The sequence below is a fragment of the Myotis myotis genome, unplaced genomic scaffold (genome assembly GCF_014108235.1).
Source record: "Myotis myotis isolate mMyoMyo1 unplaced genomic scaffold, mMyoMyo1.p scaffold_m19_p_12, whole genome shotgun sequence".
NCBI classification, from domain to species: Eukaryota; Metazoa; Chordata; class Mammalia; order Chiroptera; family Vespertilionidae; genus Myotis; species Myotis myotis.
In genome coordinates, this window is record NW_023416316.1 from 48,745,791 (window position 1) to 48,762,876 (window position 17,086).

Consider the following 17,086-nt stretch of genomic DNA (forward strand, 5'->3'; position numbering starts at 1 on the left):
CTCTCTCCACTGCCCACTAGGTGGTGCTGGTGTACCATACCATCCCCTTGCCCTTAAATCACCTCTCCTAGCAAGTTGCCTGCACTTGCAGAGGTGTGTGTGTCTAACCCAAGGGATAGCAGCAAGGTAGGGAAGGTGCAGCTTGCTGTGCATTCAAAGTGATGAATTCCAGAGGGCAAGTTTTTAGTTCACTTTTTCATTTAGTCATCTGAAAAGAGCTGCTTTCCCTTGGGGTAAGTTAGTGTTTTCTATATAAATACTAAGCAACACTAGTAAAAGCCAGTAACTGCAAGAGGCCAACATGAGTTTAAAATGTCTTCTGACATATGAAAGCTACATATTTAAAATAAATGCTCATTATTATTAGCAATCTTTCTAGATTGTGGAATACTGGTATTTCCACAGAAGTATTTGAATATTTTGGTAATACTGTTGTTAGCCTTTTATTTATTCACTAGAGGGCCGGTGCACAAAAATTTGTGCACTCAGTGGGGGGCGTCCCTCAGCCCGGCCTGTGCCCTCTCGCAGTATGGAACCCCTCGGAGGATGACCACCTGGTGGCTTAGGCCTGCTCCCTGGGTGGATCGGGCCCAAGCTGGCAATCAGACATCCCTCTGGCAGCCCGGCAGCCCTCGGGGGATGTCCACTTACCAGCGGGGAGCAGGCCTAAACTGCAGTCGGATATCCTTAGCGCTGCTGAGGAGGCGGGAGAGGCTCCCACCATCACCACTGTACTGGCAGCCATCAGTCTGGCTTGTGGCTGAGCAGAGCTCCCCCTGTGGGAGCGCACTGACCACCAAGAGGCAGCTCCTGCATTGAGCGTCTGCCCCCTGGTGGTCAGTGTGTGTCATAGTGACCAGTCATTCCCAGTCATTCTGCTGTTAGGGTCAGTTTGCATATTATCCTTTTATTATATAGAATAGAGGCCTGGTGTATGGGTGGGGGCCGGCTGGTTTGCCCTGAAAGGTGTCCTGGACCAGGGTGGGGGCCCGCTGGGGTGCCTGGCCAGCCTGGGTGAGGGGCTGATGGCTGTTTGCAGGCTGCCCAAACCCTCTTCACGGTGGGGGTCCCCCCTGGGGTGCCTGGCCAGCCTGGGAAGGGGCTGATGGCTGTTTTCAGACTGACCAAGCCCCTTGGCTACTGAAGCTCCCAGCCTTTCCTTTTTTTTTAATTCACTCCAGCTCCGTGGCAATGGCGACTGCAAGCAGGTATCTGGGGTTTATTTACCTTCTATATCCTTCCATTGCAGGGGCACGCAAGCCTCCTTGCTCGCTCCAGCTCCATGGCCACAGCCTGCTGAAAGCAGGTATCTGGGGTTTATTTACCTTCTATAATTGAAACTTTGTTGCTTTGAGTGTAGTTCAGAGCTGGGCTGTGGCAGCCAGGGAACCTTGGCTTCCTCCATCATTGGAGCAAGCAAACCTCCTGCTCGCTCCAGCTCCGTGGCTGACGGCCGCCATCTTTGTTGGCAGTTAATTTGCATATAGTCGCTCTAATTGGCTGGTGAGCATGGTGATTAGCCAATGGGAGGCATAGTGAAGGTATGGTCAATTTGCATGTTTGTCTTTTATTAGGTAAGATAAGGTCAACATGTAGCTTTTGAAATAACCCTCTGTACCATTATTTGTGTAGGAAGATTTTTGTTGAGGGTGTAAGAAAGGATTTGTTAGCTTTAGCAGATTTTTGCTCTTGCTTAATAAAGACCATTAGGAAAGAAGAGACAGGAAATGCAAAACAAGAGTTCCAGTGCTCTTCAGTGGGTTATATTGACCCTAAAATAGTGTGTGCTTGAAGTAGAACCTTTATCTCAGATGGCCACCTTGTTTGGTAATATCACAGCTGTAGCCTCTACTCATCAGGTAATTAAATGGACAGCAATGATGAGACTAGACTTATTTTCAAGTCACTGTATTTTATTTTATTTACATTGATGATCACTTGAAATACTTTGATAAAATTTATTATTTTTAAAAACCAACAAAATTTTAGTGCAAAGATATATTTGGCTATAGTGGTCTTTAATTAGTTGTTCTTTCCTTTTTATCTTTGAAAATATTTGGCTTTTACGAAGAATAATTATCTCAGGGATTATTAAAGTAATTGCTGCCTCATCTGAAAAATGCTACAGGTTGCTATCTAAAAGCATCAAGTTATTAAGCAGAGCCTTCCTTTTATAGGAAAGAAATGGCTGAAAGTTATCTGAATAGGCTATATCCAAAGTCATATTTGAAAGGGAAAACCATTTTCTCTGTCAGCTTAATTAATGCAGATTCTAGATTACTTAGTATTTTTCTTACTTACTCACTTAGCATGAATTCCTTTGCTTCTAACTGACTTTTCAACGTAGGAAAAGTTATCCATGTGACAAGTCTTGTCCTTCCCCGCCCCTTCCCATGTGCTTCAGTACTGTCTCCGCATATACAGAGAGCATCAGGGCCTGGGCCCTTGGCAGGATGGTGAGGACACCTCCCACTCTGCATTTGATGGTGTGTGTGCTCAGGGATCGCCAGGGAGGGTTTGTGAGGAGTCACAGAAGCTTGGTGTGCCTGAGGACAAAAAGAAAGCAATTGCCCCCACATGATGTAGATTTTAGAATTTATGCAATCATTTCCTTTTCTTGTGTCCTTCTGTCTTGGTTGTCCATGGTCATAACTGAATCTCTGGAACAGGAACACAATTGTGCAAAGATGAGAACACACACACAAAAGTAGAGAGATGTAAAACACCCAGGAAGTTAGAATGTATCTTTTTGATTTTCACAGAAGATAGCAGTATCAGCTGTTGGAAAGGTCTCCAGTATCATATGGTCGTTTAGAAGCAGGTCACCAAAAAATCTTTCGATTTGATTATAAAATTTAAGGGAAGAACATAAAAAAAAAATCAACGAGAGGTGTAAAACAGCATAAAGTTTTGGTATTTGTTACATACTTACCATGAATATCTATTACATACATTGATTGTTTTATGAACATTAAATTAAAGACCTGTGGAATTTATATATGTAGAACAGTAAGACAAGTTTGTGGATTCTAAGAAGTCTTAGAAAATTACAGCAGCCCTAAAGGCAGCCATTAGTTTTAAACATTCTTCCTGTTTAGAGGGAAAATTCTCAAATAGAAGTGTTGTAGGAACATTTAAATATTAAATTGCATGTATCAAAGCAAATGATGTCTATCTCTATTGTGGACATTGCATGCAAAACTTGGTGGTGTTCATTGACCACACATCCCCTCAGTGGCATAGCACCGTGCCTTGGTTTCTATGTCTGTAGACATTCCTAGGATTTTTACATTTGAAATCCTATTTCTGCAGCCAAATAGAGGGAGAAATGAATTTTGGAGTAGCTGAAGTTGCCCTCAGGCATTCGATGACCTCCATCCGATTTGTATTTGACAAGTGAATCAGGCACAAGTGTTCTCTGAGTGAAGAACATTATTTTGAAAAGGAATTTACACTGCAATAATGGCTGAGCTACAAGCCTTTTAGTATCTGGCTGAGACCAACTATTCTGCTTAGAAGCCTCTATACACTTTAAAATTTGTACCTGAAGCCAAATAATAGTGAACTTGAAAGCCAAAGATTATAGTTTTGAAAGGTACATCAATTCTGAAAATAGAGTGGTTTCACTGTGGTATTCCATCGGAAGAGTTGAATTGAGGTGGGGAATGCATTCATGCTTCCCATTTCTTAGAAGAAGGAAGGCACTTGTTCTCTTGCTAACTGGCTTATGTTATCAGATGTATTGAATACTAAAAACGGAGTTACTGAGAGCGAGATGCCTCTCGTGCTGTAAGATCACTCCTATCTAGTTAACATTACTGCAGTGTTAGAGAGCAGCTTTGTTCTCTTTTAGAGGAATCACAGTTGTATTTGACAGAGCCTCTGTTAATGCATTTTGGGAAATGTAAAGACATATTGATGATCTTTCATCACTTTAAGAGAAAAAAAAGTAGCATTGTAAAGGCAATAAAAAAGGTCGTTATGTTCCGCATTAACTCATGTGCAGATTTATTCACGTCTTCAGTGATTTTTCAAGAAAAAGAGGAATTCTAAGAGAATAATAAACATTGACAATGATGAGCAAGCTTATTGTTTAAATGAAGTTGAGGAAAAATGTGCTTTTAATAGTGAACTATTTTACTGAAGGAGGAGTGATACTAGAAATGGCATAATTGTGGGGTGGTGTGTAGGGTCCTATTATTTAACAAGTCCAGCATAAAATGTACAGTATCATTAGGAACATTCTTCAGGACTTAAGCATACACATGTCCCCAAATTTGTAAGATTTTTAAATAAGTGTAGTGTAAAAAAAAAAACAAGTACATTAGTAGCTGTATAGTTCTTAACTGTCAGAATGATTTGCTACAGGGAGTAGATCCTATTGCAAGCTGTCAAATTTGTATATTGCTGTAATACCAAACCATAAAATCTTTTGAGTAAAATGGAAAATGTCAGATGGGCATGACTACAAATAATATACTTTCTGAATCCTGTAGATATCTATAGGAGAAAATGTGTAAGTGTATGAAATGTTATCTTGTTACTATGGATTTTTCTTTTATCTGCTGAAAGAAGACTGGGAGGCAAAAGGAAATTGATTGGAACCTTTACATTTTTAGTTTTGAACTCATTCTCCCCCCCCCCCCCCGGAGGACTAATTTTAAAAACATTATTAGACAGATAAGTAGAACTTCAGATAATTTATTATTAGAGTATTGTGAGCGAGTAATCTTATTTTTAGCTTGCACTGCTGAATGGTCTATTTTTTCTGATCTTGTCTGTGTGAGGAGTGATTACTGATGGATTTTTTAATTGAATGAGTGAGTTGGGGTCAGGGTTTCAGAGATGGGGTCACCCCTTTCACTCCAGCATTGACTGGGTCAGTGCCAACAAGCACATGCCAAACCAAGGCAGCTGCCAGACAGCTCTAAACAGGCACCAGGGTTTTGCTTGATCAACAGTGATTGACAGCAGAGAGATTATGGTTTTTCAAAGGAGCAGTCATTACTGTAGAACAGTAGATTCATTATTATTTATTTTTATAATATTTTTAGATAAGTTAGGCTATGTATTCCCTCAGAATGTTGTTTTAAAAATCAATAAAAAAGTTATAAAATGCTTTTTGTATAAAGCGAGAATCTTTCCATACTTTAATTAATTTAATATGTTATTGTGATATATTTTAGGCATAGACCTATAAGGGAGTGATGTCGTTTTCTCACATGAGCTCATATATGCAGGTACCAGCACTGCTCTAGGCAGCCACGGCTGGGATTCATTGATTTAAAATTGAAGGCTCTCTGCATTCACCCCGATTACTCTTTGGATCTTACAGTTCTAAGCCACTGAGGTTGAGTGTGCAGGCTCAGGATGGAGACTGTTTGAGTCCTGCGTCTTCCACGTAGGCAAACCTGGCCTTGCAGATTAACCTCTCTGTGCCTCATCTGTAAAGTGGGTGGTGTGAAGATGAATGAACAAGTGAAAGGCCTGGCATGTAGTTTCATTCAAGGTTCCTCATTGCTTTCTGCTAATGATGCAACCCCTGCTGCATAAATCTCTGTAAGCTGCCTTCTGGCCAGAAGGACCAGCGCAGATAAATATTTCTAAGGGGGTAGTAGGCTCTTTTTTCTCTCATGTATTCATTCATTCATTTGTTCAACAGATATTTAGGCATTGCTTTGTGGTTAGGTGATAGATGTACTGTATTTTCACTTTGATAGATACTGCAGAATAATGGAAGCTATTGAAAATGAGACACACAATTGCAAAGCACTATGAAAAGATCTATTACAATAAAAATCCAGAATACCCTAGCCGGTTTTGCTCAGTGGATAGAGCATCAGCCTGCAAACTGAAGAGTCCCAGGTTCAATTCTGGCCAAGGGCACATGCCTGGGTTGCAGGCTCGATACCCAGTATGGGGCATGCAGGAGGCAGCTGAAAGATGATTCTCTCTCATCATTGATGTTTCTATCTCTCTTTTCCTCTCTGAAATCAAATATATATATATAAATCCAGAACGTATTGAAGGACCTAAGTAGATCTGGGATACAAGGCTGGCAGTGGAGGGGTGTGGAAAAGCTTCTTGCAAGAAGCAGTGGCTAATCGTGCCCAAGTTGAGACCTGAAGGATGAGAAGAGCTTGCGGAGGGGTCAGGAGCAGGAGCTGTATGCTCAGTAGCCTGGAGGTGGGAGGGAATGGGCTGTCTGGGAAATGGAATTCCAGTGGAGCTGGAACAGGAAGGGAAGAGGGAGAGGTAAGTGTGGAGAAGAGAAAGCCTCCTAACCACTGGCCTCTTGGGGCTGTGGAGCCCTTGTTAGTGTTACTGAAGAATTGAACGTTGTTTTATTTAATTTAAAATAAGCTAAATTTTAAAACTGAAGCAGCATAAACACATGAAACACAGCTATAGTTTTAGTAGCCTATATTTCACATTTCTTTTTTTTTTTTTAATATATTTTTTATTGATTAAGATATTACATATGTGTCCTTGGTGCACTCTTGGTGCCTTGGTTGTTGTAGAATCACTGGGAGGAATTGACCTCCAGGCCAATTGGCTGTGAGAATCAGCTGTGTCTAAAGTGGGAGAACTTCCGTGCTGAAGACACCCTTCTGGGGCAAGACTTGCTTCAGTGGGGCTTTGGTGCTCACTGAGTCTGCTCCCTGAGTGTGTCCCTTATGGATCTGAGGAGTTGCAGTCTGGATGGTCCTCCTCTGACCACTGGGTACAGTGGCTCCTGGATCTAAGGAGGTGCTAATTCAGCCTCTGCCTGAGGCCACACAGCAGGAGCCACGAAGAGGCTCAGCTGTGAAGCAATGCAAGCCGCTGCGGGGCCTTGGGCCTTCTCTTGGAAGTTCCGGGTCTGCCTGGTTCGGCTGCAGTTAGGTACATTCACATGCAAAAGCCTCTGCCGCAGCCTGGGTGGGGCGGGGTCTCAGGGAGTCAAAGGGCGGAGAAAGCAGCTATGGCTGATTCTCCGCCCAGAGTCGCGCGTCTCAGTGTCCCGGTAACGGCTGCAAGCACCTCTGAGGGAAAGCCGCACTCAAGTTCGCCCGCTGCCGGACAGACCAGCCTCTCCCCGTATGAGTCCTGGGTCCCCAGAGACTTCCCGGAACCGGAGTTCAGAGCAGTCGGGAGCTTGTGATTCAAAAAGACAGCCGCGTCCTCAGGCGCCACCCCCTTTCCTCGCGCGCGCGAGCCGCTGTACCTCTACACTTCACCTCCGCAGCGCCTCTGGCTCTCAGCGTGCTTTTCTTTCCTTCTAGTTGTAGAATTTACACTCAGCCAGCCTTCCTGTTGTTCTGGATGATGTTTGCTCAGTCCTTTGTGGTAATTTTCAATTGTTGTGTGAGGCGACAATTTCCCGGTGTTTACCTATGCTACCATCTTAGTTGTTTTCCATTTCACATTTCTAACACCCTTGAAAATTGAAATGTACTGTTAGTGTAAATATACTACACATTTCAAAAGCTTAGTATGAAAAAGAGTGTAAATAGTTCAGTAATAAGTTTTTATGTTAGTTATATGTCAAAATGATAATAGTTTGGATTTGTAGAGTTAAATAGGATATATTTTAAAAATTAATTTTACCCTGGGGACTCTTCCCCTCCCCACGGGGGAGTCTGTACTTGTTCTTCAATAAATCTCCACCTTTGCTAAAATAAAAATAAAAATAAATAAAAAAATTAATTTTACCCTTTTTTACTGTGGTAAAATATTATTTAAACATTTTCATTCCATTCATTTTTAGGTGTATAGTTCAGTGGCACTAAGTACATTCACAGCTTTCTCCATGGCTCGTCTGAGCCACCTGCCTCTGATCAGTTCAATTCTCTCTATCCCTGGATTCACACACAAATCACTTCCACATGATTATTGAAACTGCCCTCTTTTCCTCCAGTCCTGCTCTCTTGAATCTCCAGAAAATCTGTCTCCAGAACCTTCTCATGTTTCTAAACTGAAAGTCTGTATTTCCCCATTCTCTCCTCTCTCACTTGTTTTTAATGTGGCTCCTAAAAATTTAAAAATTGTACATGTGGCTTGCATTGTATTTTCTGTAGAGTGCTAGTTTATAGGATTTGTACTTACCCCAAACACACCAGAGAACCTTTAATGCCTATGAGGAAGTGGACTAGGACGATGAGAGGGTGGCTCAGACTAGTGGTGTGGAAGAAGCCCAGGCTGGCACAGGCGGCTGGGGGAGTGGTCATGCTATGCACAGGGAAGCACATTTTGGACACACTTAACTTGAGGTCTTTGTAGTTCATCTGGGTGGCTCAGGAGAAAGATGTACAAGAACATTACTCTCGTGGGAGTACAGCTATTTCATAGCTTGATCCTAGGTTGTTAGGTCTGGAGGCCTGTGATGGTCAGTAATTCAGGGCAGGGAACAATTGCGCTTTGCCTGGATGTGAATTTGGTTTGTGAAAATATTTTATCTGCTGCTTCGTGCTCTTTTTTAAGTGTAATGATCAGGTAGAACAGTGTCAGCTCTGCGAGTTTCATTTATGCTTTCTCTTAGAGCCAAGAAATGAAATACATTGATAATGAAAACAAAACCTATAGAAATGAAATACATTAATTTGCAAAAAGTTTAGCAAGAAGGAAAAGTTCAGTGTTCTCATGAAAGATAAATGTGTCCCAGATACCAATAAAAACATAGCCTACAGCGGGATAGCATTGCCAAGGTGTGTGGCCACATAGCAAAGGGGATTTGCAGTAAGAGTCACACAGGATTGTACAAACCTATGAAAAAGTATTCACTTCAAATTGCTTTTAGTTTTAATTTCACTTTTAAAAAATTAGCTTTAAATAATAGTTTGGAACTCAAACTGCCTGTAGGATAACATTTTAAGTTGCGGATTCTTTTTCTGTTTGGAATATAAAATTCCATCTTTCTTTAGAAACCAAATATTTTAATTTAAATAAGTGGAAAAAGTAGTCAAATAAATTGACCACTTTTTATTACGGGAATAGTGTATAAGGTTAATTAAAACTTCAAAAATTTTTTCCTAGCGCCATCTGTTACTCTCTATTGATTTAAAAATCCATCAATTTTAAACACTTATTTTCTCTGTATAAAGCAAAAAAATAGTATGAAATCTTTTCAGTAAATAGCAGATATTTTTCAGTAAAAAGAATCATGATATCCTGGCAAAAGGTATAATTTTAATAGACTAATGAGCTCTCTGACCAGAGTTGACTGAGCCTCATCTGCTTTTTACAATGATAAATTGACTGTGTCAAAATTTGCAATTTAGTCTGGTGAAATATTTTACTATGAAAGTTTAATTCTCATTTTTTATTTATGAGAGCAGTGGTAGCGTCACAGCAGCTTATAATGTGCTGGCCATTTGGTATGATTTATTTTAATGAATGTCACTTATTGATGTGTTTAGTCATTGTTGACCCACATTTAATCCTAAAAACTCTAAGTGGTATGAAACGTAGTAAGTCAATCACCCAGTATAGTTAAACAAATAAAAAAAATGATCCACAGATCCATTCAGTTGCCTTTTCCCAGTTTTAATGATGTCACAGGTGTAGATTTGACAGCTGCTGGTTTTGGAGCAATGGAAGAATGACAGCTTTCTTTAGTAATTGTAGGGATCTCCTCAGAATAACTTCTACCACAAAGCATGTATTTGAAATGTAATATAGTCATCTTTCATTGCATAATTTGAGGATTCCAGCTTGTCATTTTAAAGGTTTAGAGGAAAATTGTGGAATAAAAGCATTTCTCTCATGCATTTATCAATTTTTTATTCAGCAAATGTTTATGGAACTGATCACAGTGTTTGGTGCTTGGTGACAAGGGCCATTCCTCTCATGGAGTTTAGATGCTGGAAGGATTTAGATGTAGAAATTCTAAGGGTGCCATTTATTCTTTTGGTAGTTTTTGGAAGGCAAAAGGGAAGGCCTAGATGAAAGCATTCTAAGGCATTTCTTTCTTTAAAAAATGTTTTTATTGTATTGATTTCAGAGAGAGGAAGGCAGAGGGGGAGAGAGAGAGAAACATCAATGATGAGAGAGAATCATTGATTGGCTGCCTTCCTCATGCCCCGTATGTGGGTGGAGCCCTCAACCCAGGCATGTGCCCTGATGGGGAAACAAAGCGTGACTTCCTGGTTCCTAGGTCAGTGTTTAACCACTGAACCACACTGGCCAGGCCTAAGGGATTTCTTTACAGAGAGATGCAATAAGCATTTCTGTTTCCCAATGTCAGGATATTTATCTAGTGTAGATATTTTTGAACATGTAGATAAAAATATCAGAAGTGTATGTTTTTCAGATATGATGAAATTGGTTTGAAATCATTTTAGAAATAATAATGAACATCTTAAAAGAAACAAAAGTTTTCAAATGGTCTTATATTGTTAACATAAAGTTTCAAATTATAGTTCACAACAAAAAGAAATATCTTATAAATAATTAAACATTTGAAGTAATGAAATATTCATAATATGTAGTTTTCGAGGATCACAATATCTTGAAGTTTTTTATCATAAAGAACTGCGGGGTTGTGTTGTCACTTCTTTTATAATACACAATAAAAAGCATAAACTCACTACTGCTGCAGAAATGTGCTTTGAAATGTCTCTAGGAAGAAGCCATCTAGAGGTAATTATCCTTTGGTATCATCCCTTTCTTAGGTTTCTCAAAGCTATTTATAAATACAGGGCAGGGCAAAAGTAGGTTTATAGTTGTTTGTGTAGAAAGTAATACAATAATTAATAAATAATAATACAAGAATAAACTCTGTGTTTCACACCCTTACAACAGTAAACCTACTTTACCCAGCTCTGTGGTTTTCAAATTAGGTGACCATTACAGAACATTCCAGTTGGCAGGCGGACTTCGAACTTAGAGGGAGATCAGTGGCCCAAATTTTTTTAGAAACAACAAAATTTAAAAACTTCTCTCAGGTACCATTTCTTTAAGAATCCTTTTTTAATAATTAGAAAATGAAGAAGCCAGCAAAATGAAAATTTTTAGGATTCCCAATTTGACAGGGGGCAATCACCGTTAAATTTCCAAATTCTATCTATGTTAGTGAGGGCTTAGATTAGAACTAGTGAGTCCATGACAGCCTTACTGTGTCTGTGCTCTTTGCCACATTTTGGTTTGGGCATCTGACCCCACAGCTGTGGCACATAACACCACCTCAGTGTACATTCTGCATAGATGAGGCACGACAGCCTTTTAACCTCCATTTGCACACAGGGGATGACAGCCCACCTGCCCTGGGGAAGGCACACAAGCTAGGGTGACGTGTTCCTTCTTAATCACATCCTCTTTCTCCCAGAGATGTTCCAGGAATATGACAGGCCAGGCTCAGTGCGGGTCATCAGCCTCTGACCTGCAGGGCCCAGGGCATCTCCACCCTGAGACGGCTAAATCGTACCTTCGAACTTTGACTTATTTATTGTTAGCATTTTAACATATAGATCACATAGGACTCTTGGTTCTTATTTTTAAATTGTATTTTAAAGTTTTATTTACTTACTGTTTTAAAAATTATTTTTTTAAAGCCAAAGTGTTCCAAATACAAAATGCGAGTCATTTCTACCTCTATGCCACTCCATCCAGGTGATCATGTTTAACATATGGGAGTAATATTTTTGACTTCTTTGTGGAGAAAACAGCTTGGAAGGATGCAGCATTGTACCATACAATGTTATAATTAAGTATGTTTCAATAGCATACTATATCTGTGTGATACTCAGACACATATGTGAATCTGTTTTATAAAAATATCACCTTCTCTTAAAGGTAATTGTGTTTTCATTTCCTTTGGTCCTGTCATGAAACTATCAGCATTCATAACATTTCACTCACCTTTACTTATCTAACTCAGAAGTTTTTCAGGCTTCATTTTAAAAGTTTTTTAAAAAATAGAATTTAATTACCTGAATTTCACTAAAGGTAGTGCTGACTAATCCTCAGCGATGCCATTTGCTGCAAGTGTAAAAGCATTTGAATATAATAAAAAAGCATATGAGCTGTGGGGCCTGGCGCCTGGACTCCCATCTCAGCTCTGCCACATGCCAATATTTTAGAATATGGCATCCTCCTTCAAAATCTGTCCTTGGTGTTTATAACAGCGGATTGGTGTCCCTCTCTCCCATTGGCCACTTGATTTTCAGGTTTCTCCCTGTCTTCCTCTGGAATGTTTATGTTCTACCAGTTTCTGTATAAGTACCGCGCGTTAACCGATTGCGCCACTGGAGCTCCATATGTTCTTCCAGTTTCTGTCCGAAGCTCTTTCTTTTTCTTTCCACTCTTTACATTCTCAGTAAGGATTTTGTAAAATCGTAATCACAATAATAGTACCTTCTAACATTGTTGTGAATATCAAGTAAGGTAAGGCATGTGGAGCCTTTCACCCAGACCTGGCCTCAGTAAGTTCTCAAAAAATGTTTCTTCTTATTGTTGTTATTATGATTATATTATGTTAGTAATTTTGTTATAATAACAAAATGATACTAAAATAACTGTGTAGATAGTCTGCAATTTATAAATAAATGATATTAGGTTTGTTTTTAAGTTTACTTTTATCACTTGGGATACATTTTCTCATACATAAAATATTACAAATAATTAAGTACCAGTAAATTCGCAAATGTTTATTTAAATTAAAAAACCTGTTGTATTTTAAATAATTTCATATTCACAGGATGTTGTGAAGGTGGTGTAGAGATTCTTGTGTGCCCCTTTGATTATACCTTATATAAATATAGTCTAATATCAAAACCAGGAAATCAACATTGGTATGCTACATGTGCTAGTTCTATGTAATTTTATTGCAAGGAAATTTAGTTCTACAGAAATGATTAAAAGGAAGGTAAAGCAAAAATAGTAGTAATGTATTATGGTTTATAGCATAGAACTCTTGGCACACAATATAAAACAATCTTTAAAAATTGTGCAAAAATGCGATCTTACATTTCACCAGAAGATAAATACAGATAGCATGTATGCACATGATAAGATGCTTAATGCTATTATCCATTAGGTAAAAGCAAGTAAGAACCACAATGTGAAGCTGCTACATAACTATGGAATAGTTGAAATCAGTCTGACTGACAATACCCAGGGGTGGCGCCACCGTGTAGCAATAGGAGCTCTCCTGCGTTGCCGGTGGGAATGCACAATGCTACGGCCACGTTGGAAGCACTGGCAGTTTCTCATTAAGTTAAACATAGAGTGTACCATGCCTTCCAGTACTCCCACTCCTAGGAATTTACCTAAGAACAATAATACTTTTGTTCACACAAAAACCTATAAGTAATATTTATGGTAGCTTTATTTATAATGACCAAGATCTGGAAATTGTTTGTCAGCTGGTGAATTAACCAACCATGGTACAGCCACACAATATAATACTACTACTTAGCACGAAGAAGGAACAAACCACTGATACCACCAGTGTGGGTGAATCTTAAATGGTCATGCTAAGTGATGGCTCCATATTGTTTAATTCCATGAATATTACAATCTGGAAAAAACACAAAACCTGTGAGGACAGAAACCAGACTAGTGCTGGGCAACTGTGTCTGGGTGGAGCAGTTGACTACAGAGGAACGCAAGGGAATTTTTTGTGCCAGTGAACTGTTGTATATCTTGATTGAGGTGAAGGTTGCATGACTGCAAAATTTATTAAAGTAAAACATTAAAGGATGAATTTTACTACATGACAGTTATATTATCTGTTAAAAATTAAATGTAAAACAAGATTGTTAAGGTCGCTAGACTGTGGAAATGGCTAATACAACTAATGATAACCCTGTGGCATAGGAAGAGGAAATGTGAAGAGAAGTAGAAGGAGAAGAAATGGAAGGAAAGAATGTAGATGGCAGTACAAAGGGAAATGTTTTGGGAAGTAGAGTTTTTGACCACCCACATCCCACCCCACACTCAACTGTGTACACTCCTTCTAGACAACACTGGACTTGTGGATGGAATCTTCCCCTCAGAAGGCTTTTCATGGATCTCCCTCCATTCCGAAAGTTCTGATCTGAGGTAGCTATTTCCATAGCTAAAATCCTATTGCCAAAATCATTCCTAAGAAGGATTAATTTTAGTTTCTACTGCTGCATCATTATAATTATTATCTCATTGGGGATTAAATGAGATATATTTTTTTAATTAAATCTTTATTGTTCAGATTATTACATTTGTTCCTCCTTTTTCCCCCCATAACTCCCCTCCACCCAGTTCCCAACCCACCCTCCGCCCTCACTCCCTACCCACTGTCCTCATCCATAGGTGCACGATTTTTGTCCAGTCTCTTCCCGCATCCCCCAAACCCCTTTCTCCCCCAAGAATAGTCAGTCCATTCCCTTCCTATGCCCCTGATTCTATTATAATCACCAGTTTATTCTATTCATCAGGTTATTTATTCACTTGATTTTTAGATTGACTTGTTGATAGATGTGTATTTGTTGTTCATAATTTGTATCTTTACCTTTCTCTTCTTCTTCCTCTTCTTAAAGGATACCTTTCAGCATTTCATATAATACTGGTTTGGTGGTGATGAAGTCCTTTAGCTTTTCCTTATCTGTGAAGCTCTTTATCTGACCTTCAGTTCTGAATGATAGCTTTGCTGGATAAAGTAATCTTGGTTGTAGGTTCTTGGTATTCATCACTTTGAATATTTCTTGCCATTCCCTTCTGGCCTGCAAAGTTTCTGTTGAGAAATCAGCTGACAGTCATATGGGTATTCCCTTGTAGGTAACTGAGTTTCTTTCTCTTGCTGCTTTTAAGATTCTCTCTTTGTCTTTTGCTCTTGGCATTTTAATTATGATGTGTCTTGGTGTGGTCCTCTTTGGATTCCTTTTGTTTGGGGTTCTCTGCGCTTCCTGGACTTGTAAGTCTATTTCTTTCACCAGGTAGGGGAAGTTTTCTGTCATGATTTCTTCAAATAGGTTTTCAATATCTTGCTCTCTCTCATCTTCTGGCACCCCTATAATTCTGATGTTGGTACGCTTGAAGCTGTCCCAGAGGCTCCTTACACTATCTTCGTATTTTCGGATTCTTTTTTCATTCTGCCTTTCCGGTTGGGTGTTTTTTGCTTCTTCACATTTCAATTCTTTGACTTGATTCTTGCACTCCTCTGGTCTGCTGTTGGGAGTCTGTATAATATTCTTTATTTCAGTCAGTGTATGCTTAATTTCTAGTTGGTCCTTTATCACAACATCGAGGGTCTCATTAGATTTCTTGAGGATATCACTATATTTATCGGCAGTCTCACCAGTCTTTTGAGGGCCTTACTAAATTTATCGGCGGCTTCTAGACAGTTCTTGAGAGACCTTAAAAGTGTGGTTTTGAGCTCTATATGCAGCATTTTGCCTTCCTCCATTTCTGTCCTGTTTCTTTGTCTCCGCATTTTTTATGCTTTCTTGGTGCACCCCCTAGTGGTCTTTGTGCGCAGTCTTGTTGTAGTTAAGCCTTGATTGTTGTAGGTAACACTGGGGGTGGGGGGGTGGGATATGACCTCCAGGCCAACTGGCTGTGAGAATCAGCTGTGTCTGCAGTGGGAGAACTTCTGTCTAAATGAGATATTTGTTACATTAGCAAAATGGTGGTACTGAATAATGAAGTGATGATATCAACTCTTATTTAATAGATGAGAAATTAGAAGTCTAATATGGTTATGTTATATAGCTAATAACTGAACAGCTGCATCAAATCTGGCATCCTGGCCCCAATCCCATGCTCTTTGCTAGTAGGCTACCCTCACTGTTGATTTAGGTAGCTTCTTGATCTTCGCAAAGGCTGAAAACAAACACTAATGTATAGAAGTTAATTGTTTCCAGTATTTGCCATGAAAACAATTACTTCAGTTAAGATATGCTACCTGTTTTTGTTTTGTTTTTCATTTTGGAGGACTTTAAACGACTGCTGTACTTAAAATGATGTCTGCACTATGTCCTTGGGAGAAGTAGTTTGCAAGAGAATGGGGGAAGTGTTCTTAAATTAAGTTTTAAAATATTCTCACACAGCATCATTAGCCTTGCAGGGCCCGTCAAACTCTAGTTCACTCTTGCTTGGTGTCAAATCTGTTGGGAAACTTTGACAATGAGTTGGTATGTCAGAGACAGCTAAAGCCTCAGAGAGGTGTATTGAGACACATAAATCTATCACCTAAATAAACTCCACCAGTGGCAGGTGTCTGAGAACTCTAACTCACGGTGATGTGGGCACAGGGGTTTTGTTAACCAGAAACAGCATTTTACCACTGACAGCTTTTAAAAAGACAGTTCTAGACAGGAACTTGCTGTCGGAAGCACTGCAAATCCAACCTTGCCTTCAGATGAAAAGACTGTAGTGCCACTCACCTTACAGAGGAGAGGAAGATGTCATCAGATTTGTTTCTTAACGTCTGGATCTTCTATGTATATGAGTACCTGTTTAGTCGGGTTGGCCTTACTTATCAGAAAGGATAAGCTAGCTGGTAGAGAAGAGAGAGAGAGAGAGATCTCTTCTCATGGACATTTTATGTAGTCATTTTGAAAGATTTTGATTTGAGAGAGAGTTGAAATCTTGGTTGCAATGATTTGTCTTGTTATTATTCTTGAAACAAGCCAACCCTCACTTGTCCCACTCATGGAGCTAACATTTATCGTGTGTGCCCTGCACTGGGTGCTGCCCACTGTGCTGCCACGTTCGTCACCATGTGGTCCCCAGCAGTTCTTGAGGTGCTGCAATTTCAGTTCCCTCCTTGTCAGGCCCCTTTGTAAGCACCCTCCTATAATGAAACAGCAGTAAAAACACCAATGTCCCCCTCCCCATGTTCTTGCTCTCATGAGATTTTATGCTGGGCATTATTTCAACCCATTTTTACTGGAAACTCGGATGATTTTAAGGCAATTAAGATAAATGAAATTCATTTAAGGTATACATATGGGAAGTGGCTGGCCTGGGATTAAATTGACCTGTATCACAGCTAAAACAATTGCTGTTTGCACAAAAACTCATTAATGTCTGGCATTTGGACTGTTGTAACTTTTCATACATTGTGCATTTCAGACTTGGAATTCAGACACAGAACAACAACAATAATGAACTGTGATAACCGCAGTTC

General features: G+C 39.6%; 1 protein-coding gene across 10 annotated transcripts in view; it reads left to right on the forward strand.

Annotated features, from left to right (window-relative positions):
* Positions 1-17,086, forward strand: part of KDM4C (lysine demethylase 4C) — a 335,140-nt gene that overhangs the window by 231,254 nt on the left and 86,800 nt on the right. The window contains exon 18 of one of the 10 annotated variants that reach the window (XM_036331125.1): positions 13,941-14,036. The exons of the other annotated variants lie outside the window; for them this stretch is intronic. Within the exon in view, the coding sequence (XP_036187018.1) occupies positions 13,941-14,021 (81 nt within the window). The 3' untranslated portion in view covers positions 14,022-14,036. Of the gene's footprint in view, positions 1-13,940; positions 14,037-17,086 lie in introns of those variants that run through there. 10 annotated transcript variants of the gene reach the window in all.